The sequence below is a fragment of the Solanum tuberosum genome, unplaced genomic scaffold (genome assembly GCF_000226075.1).
Source record: "Solanum tuberosum cultivar DM 1-3 516 R44 unplaced genomic scaffold, SolTub_3.0 scf00068, whole genome shotgun sequence".
Classification (NCBI taxonomy): Eukaryota; Viridiplantae; Streptophyta; class Magnoliopsida; order Solanales; family Solanaceae; genus Solanum; species Solanum tuberosum.
This window is the reverse complement of record NW_006238994.1, coordinates 2,067,807-2,077,797: the sequence shown is the minus strand read 5'-3', so window position 1 is coordinate 2,077,797 and position 9,991 is coordinate 2,067,807. Positions and strand designations below refer to the sequence as shown.

The 9,991-nt window shown below is 29.9% G+C and overlaps 1 protein-coding gene across 1 annotated transcript; it reads right to left on the bottom strand.

Annotated features, from left to right (window-relative positions):
• Positions 1-516: 516 nt before the first annotated feature.
• LOC102597395 (zinc finger A20 and AN1 domain-containing stress-associated protein 5) lies at positions 517-1,752 on the bottom strand. The gene has a single exon (XM_006345406.1). The coding sequence runs from the start codon at positions 1,486-1,488 to the stop codon at positions 925-927; it is 564 nt and encodes a 187-aa protein (XP_006345468.1). The 5' UTR covers positions 1,489-1,752; the 3' UTR covers positions 517-924.
• Positions 1,753-9,991: the final 8,239 nt, after the last annotated feature.

Below are 9,991 nucleotides of genomic sequence, written 5' to 3'. Positions count from 1 at the left end.
TAACCCGCGATCGATCCCTTCTTAATGCCTTCTGAGTCGAGTCTTTCGCATAAGACTTGTCTAATGCAGTTTAGATTCTCCTATGTGGTTCAATACATTCTCTTTTTAATTTTTGCTGGGTGATATTCTTTTCTTTGACCACTTCTATTGCTAACGTAAGGTTGGGTATTTTAATTCAAGTTTTTTGCAAATCCCCAATACTATGCAACAAATATTAAAGATAGATTGAACTTTCAACATCTCACAAAATACAGCGACTACTCAAAAACTAAAATCAACCAGTTCTTCTGTTACCTCATTTTCACGTCTCCTCGATTCATTCCCAATTTATCACGATACCAACAACCACTTGGCCGACTGGTGGGCCCAACCCTTTCTATGTCTTATCTTTTACTTTAAGAAATTCAAATAACGTATCACCCCCACACTTCCCATCAATTTACGACCATATGCCACTCATGGTCATGGGAATAATGTAAACCGCGTTTGCTTTACAGAGAAAACGATTATTTGATGTTCTTTGAAAGTGATCAAATCCATTTCCATTTTGCTCAATAACCAAACAAGGACTAAACGAAGAACAAAGAAACTGTAAGGCCACAATCTTTTTGTAGAACACTGGAAAAAAATTAAAAAGGATTTAATTCTTCAAAATAACAATTCAGAAAAGGAGATGAATTTTTCACACAACAAATTCATGACTTCGAATTAGATAAATATATAATAAAAATATATTTTTTCGAATTACTCTCTAGTTTTGATATTATTTTTGCGTTCGTTGTGCGTCTCTCCCCTCTGAGACGACGAAAAGCATAATAACAGCAGCAGCAGTTACGGAGATCGGAATTCGATCTCTCTCCATTTTTTTCATCATTTGAAATTTGATTATAACGGTAAAAAGGACGCGGTTTTCGTGTTATCCTTTCAAACTTTAATGATTTTTGCTGCTTTCACGACCGGATTCTCCCTCGCGATCGCTTCTCGGCCGGCGGTTTTGTAGTCGTAGTTACAATCATGACGATCGGAGTATCGATGTTCACCGCAGAACAATTCGCCGCACCGGCATCGGAATCCGGTCAATCCTACCTTCCTTCGACAACCGGAGCAACGATTCACCTCTCTCTTAGCCGGCGGTAAGCTTTCCTTCAGTTGATCCTCCTCCTTTACCATCATCCAATCTCCAACTTTCTTCAGATCTTGACTCATCCTGTCCAGATCAGACTTCCTGTCCGGCAACGACCTCAACGAGCTGAATCTCGCCGATTTTTCAGATCTGACCAATTTCTCAGCGAACTTGTGAGGAATCGTCACCGCCGACCCCGTCGGCGAGCTGGATGAAGTTGAGGTAGCCGCGGTGGTGGCGTTGAAGCACTTTTGACACATATTGTTTGTGGCTGGATTTCCTGTGACTCCACAATTGATGCAAAGCGTTATAGTTTCAGGTACGGCCTTGAACTCCGTCTCTTCTTTTTCCGTTCTCTGAGCCATTTTTTTTGTGTAAAATTTAAAAATTATGACAAAATTCGATTGCCTGCTTCAATCTAGAAAGAAAAAATACGAAATTCGCAGAGCGAGAGAGAGGGGATGGGGAGAGTGGTTTGTGGTTTGGTTTGGATGAAGAAATGGGAAAGAGGGGAAGGGGAAATGGAGGTTTTAAGGAGGAGAGAGGTCGGTAATGGCGATGGAATAATGGCCTCATTGGATACGCGTATCAGGCAAATTGTGGGGTGAGGGTGATGTATTGACGATAATACCCCTATGAATTTTGGGGTAATTATGGAAAATTTGATGGGGTCGAGGGGGTATGCTTCTTTCTAGATTAGGTCTGACGTGTTTTTTACTTAATCGTCACTTTTGAGGATATCTTTTTAAAATTTAAAAAAAAAAAAAAAAACTACAGTATTTTATTTTATTTTATTTGTGTTTCGGTGACCTCTTTAAAAAAAAAAAAATAGGGGATATTTTATACAGGCTGGATAAGGTATGGAAAATGGCTCATCTCCTCATTTTATTAAGAGGACAGCTTATAGATGTTTATGTTTTTACGATTTCCATGCTTGAACTCCCTGCTGCCCATCCCTTCCAACTCTCACAAATTAAATACATCCAAATATGTAACATGTTAAAAGTTTGGCATAAATGTCTTTTAGCTTAATTTAGTAAATAAACACCTAAAATTATATAAAGTTGAATAATAGATATAAATATCTTCAACGTAACATAATACAAGTAGGATGTCATGCTACAAATTATCATATAGAACGTTATATGGGGTGTATGTGTCTATTTGTGTACTCAATATCGGAGGATGCCAGGATTTCTTTTATACTTGTCTCAATGCCATTAAAAGTTTCTTCTATACTTGTCTCAATTAATGAGACATGACTATTTAACTAGGGCATAAAAAAATTTAAAATAAAATTTATGATCTAAAATAAATTTTTAAAATATTTATATGACTATGAAAGGTGAATTTATTGTTAGAATCTTTAATTGTTTTTAGTTGAAAAAAAAAATTAATAGTTGAGTAACGAATAAGTTTAGTAGATCATTTTTATGGAAGACTTCTTTATACTGTCGCACTTAATAAATAAAATATTAGATAAAAGGTGTAGTTTTTTAGATCCTTATTTCCCTGAAAGCATGAGCTTATTGTTAAATGTTAATTATTCATTCTAGACCATTTTCAGTGTTTATAAGAATTACAATAATGATACGATTGTATTTATTGATACAAATTATATTCATTAATATATTTGATATAATTGGTGTGCATCAACAAATTAAATAGATAAGTTTTTTTTATATAATTGTATTCATTGATAAAAATCAATTGTGTCTATTGTATATGTGATACAATTAACAATTAAATATACAAATCAATTATATCTCACTTGCTTCTCGTCTCTTGCCTCTCATCTTTCTCGCTCAATCTCACTCACCTTTCTCCCCCGTCTCTCAATCTCATTCATCCTTCTAGTAGCTAATTTTTATACAAATGTTGAGTGACCATTTTATTACTATATTTTTTTAAAAAAAAGAAGTAGTTTGATCATTTCTTTTGTAATAAAGTATAGTAAAATTTAACGATTCACCTGTAAAATTTATTTATTTATCAAGTATACATGACAATTAAATTTTTTAAAAAAATTGTTATTAGTTTATGTATTTATTTTATTAAAGAAAGTAGGTTAAATTAAGAGTATATATCTTCATAGAAGTTTGTGATGATATCAAGTTATCAATCCTATTATCATGATTCGCCATGTTATTATACCACTTAGGTGCTACGTGACATAAAGTTATTCATGTAGAAGTTCTAGATTGGAAGAAGGTTATCTCATATTGGAAGATTTTAGAGACATGTGGAGAATCTTAGAATTTCATGAATTTGTATGGAAGATCTTTGGAATCTTCTAGCTATGTAGAAATTTAAAATGGGAACTTATTTGTAAATATGTAGGGATTTAATTGACAATTATTATTTACATATTAGTCTCTAAATTAGTAGTATAATTAGAAGGATCTATTCGTAAATGAAACAACTAGCAAGCAATTCCTTTGTGTCTTTCTTCATTTTCTTAACGATCGTCGATCTAGTATTAGCGAGTTGTCAAGTTGTAACTTAATAAAAAACTAAATTTGTGACACTACAGATCATATACGGACTAGTAATGAAGATGAGGTCAAAGAATCAACCTCTAAGCAAATATCAAAACACAAATTAAAAAAAATGAACAAGATAGTAACGTTAAAGGGCCAAGTTGATTCACTGGCCAATTTTTCTAATAAAAATTTAAACGCCTTACTTCTATTTCTTATACATTGCAAATGGCTGTCTCTCTTGACTTACCAATGAGATTAATTTGGTCACTTTAGGCACGTGAAATGGTAACTTACTAAATAAAAAAAGGTTCCAACTTCCATAGCAAATTGCAATACAACTTGGTTTCCTCTTTGTTTCCCCACCACTTGACTTGATTTGCCTAAAGACGGCAAATTTATTTATTGAAAAGAAAAAAATAGTATCATCTTTTGCCTAGTGGTCATACATGCAAGTAGAGGTTATATTTGTAATTTCACACACACCTTGTACCCCACAAGTTGAGCGGCTTTGAGTTGATAAGGAGAAAGGAAAGCAGAAAAGGCAAAATGTCTCAGCTCCAGCTTTACAGCCGCCCAGTCTGACCGTCTTTTCTTTTTTCCCTTGGTTGTCATTCTTGTGGGAAGAGAAAATATTCTGATAAATGTACTATTAAAAAATGTGTTAATTTACAACTAATTAAAAATTATTCAAGTACTAAATTGAGGTTATCTTGTGTTTTGTATGATTAAAAAATTACTAATCGTCTTTGATGTTTAAATTTATGAGTGAAAAATAGATTCATGAATTTTGTGTATTAAGAAATTGATAATTTGTTAGAGGTGAATAAATTTTAATCAAAAGATGTTTTACGCCTTAGTGCTATTTTTCTCAATTTAATAGAGTAATTCATTGAGTGCACATCTGAGAGATGGATAAAATAGATTCTTATACTTAACATATGATTTGAATTTGTTTTATATTACGAGAGTGTTAGTTAGCGTAAATGAACATTAAATAATATTTAAATATTAGTTGGAATAGTGGTATGAAATTAATATGTCGAAAAGTGAGTGAAGTCGCTTAAATATTTTTATCATTTTTTTTTAATTTGAAATAATTATATATATTACATTAATTAATAATTTTATATCAAATAAAAAATCATAACATCTAGATATATGAATTTTTGCTATTGATATACTCTAAACTATTAATACATATGGAGAAAGATGAACGAGAGTGGAGGGAGGCGAATCAAAGACTCAAATAATGTATCTATACACATACAAAGGGAGAGATTTAGATACATATAAATTTATTTTGATATATATATTTAAAACAAATTACACTTAATTTTTACCATTATATTTAAAATACATCTATCTATCTAGATGTACTAAATTTATGTATCTGGTGATCCAAACTGACATGATAGGTAATTTTAGAACCTCAGGAAAGTTACGTAATTAAACTCCAAACTAATGAATTTGTGATGTTTAATATAATTCGACACCTAAAACACCACCAAATGACTTCCTTTTTTTGGTGGAATATTATTGAAAAATAAGCACTATGATGTCGATGTAACACAAATGAATATTTGATGACATCCACGTGGCACCTTGAAGCGGTCGACGTGTATTCTTTGTATATAGGCGTAGTCCAATTTTCCTCTTAACGTCCCCGCGTCACCTAATGCGCTTCCTTGAAATATTCTATGGTCACATTATGGAACCCACCACCATATAATACCATTTGAAAAGAATTAAGGAAATGTCCTTCTCTTTTGTTTGGTTTATATATAAAAGAGGATGAATAGAAGAAAATGGCAAAAGGTATACTTAGTTTTGGGATCATAAACAATACAATTAGATAGAAATTAAAGAAACTTCGTTTTTAAAAAAAATTCTTGATGTCAATTCCTATCCTCTCAAGCTGCCTTAGCAATATTAAGGCAAGTCGGAAATCATTGTGTTACTTTGCTTAGAAATGAGGAGAGAAATGAAGGCAAGTCGAAGCATTTTCTTCTTTTATACCTTGTAATGAGTGAGAATTACTTTCTTCGTTCTTATTACTTATCATTTTTAATATATAAAAAAAGATAACTTTTTGTTTCATGTTTTAACCTTAAGATTAATTTTTAAAAAAATCAAAATCATATACTAAACATTAATTAATATAAATATTATGATAAGTTATTCAGAATATTAATCATTTTTTTAAAAAAATAAATATAAATTTAAGTAAACAAATAAAAATAAACGAATGAAGGACCTTTTTATATATTGAGCCCACAAAACTATTCCCCATTATTAAGTACTCCTCATTTTCTACAATTTCCCTTTCTTCCACTTATTTTCTGACATGGACTTGTTTTCTCATTTACTGTATTTTTTCTCCCTTTTTTCATAATATATCTTCCTAATTACATTGACATAGGAAAAGGTATAAGAACTCAAATTGCATGTTTAAATGTCTAGATCTATTTTCACCTTACTTGTCAGCAGAAACTTTTCTGATTTTGTAATGTTTGAATCCGTAAAAAGATAGATGAAGATAAAATATAATGAATGCTACAGAAACACTTTTTGTTTTCAAAATGTTATTAGAGGGCAGTCTGGTTGCTGGTAAGATTGAAAGAACAAATAATAATTATTTTCTCTGTTTTATTTTATATGTCATATTTTAGATTTCACGCTCCTTAAAAAGCTAGATAAGTTTGCCGTATTTTTATTTAGTAATCTCTTAAAGACAAATTTTTTTTATAAATGAACATGAATTAATTTTTTTTTATTACTTAAATTGGCCAACAAACATGAATTAATCATTTAGTTTTTCTATATTGATCAAATTCATATTTTCAAGGCTAATAACTCTCAAGAGTAAAATAGAAAAAATAATAGGTGCATTAATTTTATAAAAGAATTAAAAACTATTTATTTTTAATAATGACGATATATAAATAGAACTGATTAAATAATATATTAAAATCAAGGGAGTATTTCGGTAAGAATTTGGTGTGCCACGACACTCGGTGGCTCCGTAAAATTTTATATAAATATATAGATATTTTGCATAATAAACATATAGTATAAAAGAAGACGAAATGGCTAAATGATCCCAATCTATTATCAGATTTTCAACTATATATTTATATTTCACGGGCAAATTTTTCACTGGGCTATTTTAAAGTAGAATTATTTCCTTCCTAAAATATTATTATCAGACATATGTTGTGGTGAAATACACACATTTGAGATGTGTATTTCACCGTTTAATAAATTTTTTTAGAAATAAAAAAATCATCCTTCCTCCTCCTTTCTTCCTCAATCATTTCTTCAATTCTAACTATAATAAACACCATATTTTATCTGAATAAATTTCTATATCTCTAACAATTTATAAGAACAAAAATTCAGGTCAGCTTTTCATCCCCTCTGAATCTCTAGAGCCTAAAAGATAGCGGTCCTAATAAAATCTTTCATTCAACTAATTCATCAATCTTTTCATAGTTTTTTACATTTCGTTCGATTTTCTTCATTAGACAATTCCATATACACATCGAATGGGTTATGAACATTCAAGATCAGATTCAACCTCCGACGATTTCGTCAACGATTTAAAACCATCACTGATGAGAAATCAATTTATAACATCAATTTAAGAAGCCTCTCTCTCTTCCCCATTCTTTCTCCCTCTAATTCTAAAAATGTAGAATAAATTGTTCTGTTTCAGTTCCTTCTAATAAGTTTGAAAATATTTCCTAAAAATACAATTACTTCACTTTAACTTTTTAATTCTTGAATCCATGACTTTTAAAGAAAATTAATAAATGGGTTTATTCTTAAATCTATGACTTTTAAAATAAATATAAATTCAGTGGGGTCATAGAACTCCCATAAAGTATAAATAGTTGAAAATTTAGTAATAAGCTCGAGAATCATTTGACCATTTTCTCTATAAAAGAAGTGATTGGCATTTGGCACTCAAAGTGGAAAACTGACTTTTAATGTTGCAACTAGAGTACTAAAATTCTACACGTGAGATGCAATTTCAAATCCTCATATATGCCTTTGTTCAATGTAGATTCATGATCCATCATGTATTGATATGCCATGATCTGCTCGGAAAGGCTTTCTAAGAGTTCGGAGTCAAAAGGGTAAAAAAAATTGTCAAAAATTTTAGTAGGGCACATCAATTTTTTTGAATCAAAAAGGTAAAATCGCTCTTGAGGGAGCGATATCCTTCGGAGAAAATTAACTCCGCCTACTCTGTTAAAATAAACAAAAATCGCTGCCCCAACAGCGATTTTATCAATTTTTTATTATTATTTTTCTCTTAAAATTGCTGCCTTAGCAGCGAATTTGTCAAATTTTAATTACTACTTATTTTTTAAATGGCAGCTTCTGCAGCCTTTTTTTAAAAAAATAAATTAATATCACTGCAACAGCAGCGATTCTCTTTTATATTTTAATTTTTAGTTTTAATTTTTTTCCAAAACTTCTTTTAAAAAAAAAGTTTAAAGACAAAATGCTTTGGAAAAATAAAAGTTTTGGAATAAAACGCTGCTCAGCAGCTATTTAAAAATAAATAAATAAATTTAAAGAATTTTAAAGAAAATCGCTGCAATTGCAGCGACTTTAATTTAATTTTGTTATGTAAAAAAAAAGAAAAAAAGCTGCTGGAACAGCGATTTACTTTTTTAAAAAATAAAAATCGATAAAATCGCTGCCGGTGCAGCGATTTCTTTTTTTAAAAGAAAAAAAATTGGCAAAAATTTGCTGCTGTGGCAGCGATTTTGTTATATTTTAACGTAACGGAGTAGACAAAGTTAATTTTCTCCAAAGGATATCGCTCCCTCAAGAGCGATTTTACTCTTTTGGTTAAAAAAATAAAATTGATGTGTCCTTTTGTAATTTTTGACAATTTTTTTTGCCCTTTTGGCTCCGAACTCGACTTTCTAATAATAGAACCGGACATTAAGAAATAACATCAAATGAGACTATATTTTATGTCAATAAATTCGTAACATTCAAATACTAAGTTGTCAAATGAATCATGTTAAGAAAGTCCAAACCTATACGCGTGCATTAGCCCGCAGGATGTTCTAATAGAATCCGAATGAAAAACTCAAGTTTGTAGGAACAACATAAACAATAAAGTCCTACAACGTACAAGTGAAGACTTTATTTTTATTTTTTGTCTTTGCTTATTTACACTATCGTAAAATAATTGGATGAATCTCTATTTGTTTTATTTCATTTTTTCTTGATTCATCACCTTTTAAACAATAGAAATATCTAAAAAAAATTATCAAAATCATAGACAAATATAGATGAATAATGTGTTCAAACTCTTATATTTCCTTTTAAATAAATACTACTAAAATTAACTCAACCGTATTGATTTTAAAAAGAACCAAGATAATAAGACGTTTTTGAAAAATTAAAATTAAATTTAAATTATATAAAAAAAAAAATAACTAAAAATTTGTATAAATTTTACAAAACTACCATCGAAATTCGAAAGTATCATTAAAGCCGTAACTATAGTAAACGAACAAGTTCATGAAAGAGGGTAAGGTTTCATTGGCTGTTAGTTTGTTACGTGGCAAGTTGTGAACTAGGATGTATACTGTGTCTTTTTGCTAGTTCACATGTGATATTTTCTCAAAGTGGTCCCTTACTGCAACTATTTTGTGGGACCAGTCAAGGTATTGGCCCCACATTTCCTTTTATAAATTTTGCCTAGGAGACTCGGTCCCACTTTAGTCTTTCTGTTCCTTCTTTTTCCTCCATTTTTTTATTTCTTCTGCTTTTTGGAAATACTATTCAAATTGAGGCATAAAAAAAAGTTTTAGAAATAACGCAATCATTTGATACTTGAATTTTTTTTAATCCAATAGACATAAAGTGCTTCAAGAATTCATTTATCCCCAATAAGATATAATAATGCATATTCCTCCTGCACAATTTCACCCTTTTTTTTAATTAAAAATTTAATTTTTGAATAGGTTATAATAAAAAATTTGAGAACCTAATTGTCATTTTGATAAAATTAGCTTTTGGGGTTGTTATGTTTCATGCTTTATCGGCATTAATATTGAAGTACATAGTTAGTTCACTACTAATAAAGAAATAACCATCATCGCGATTAATTTTGCAACGCTTGATTAGCCTTTATCATCGCTAATACCCGCATAAATTATATGTAAAGATATACATATTATTTAGACTTAATAAAATAAAATGTGTATATTAGCAATATATGAAACAAAGTACAAAGTAACTAAAAATCAAGAAAATATTAAATTAGTAGCCTCCACTTAACAATTCTTATATCGTTATTTACTAGGGAAAAAATGAATTATGAAAATCAAATATATATATATATATATATATATAT

Bases quoted from the DNA above. Each gene is read 5' to 3' on its own strand.
- LOC102597395 (XM_006345406.1), bottom strand. From the start codon at position 1,488: ATGGCTCAGAGAACGGAAAAAGAAGAGACGGAGTTCAAGGCCGTACCT.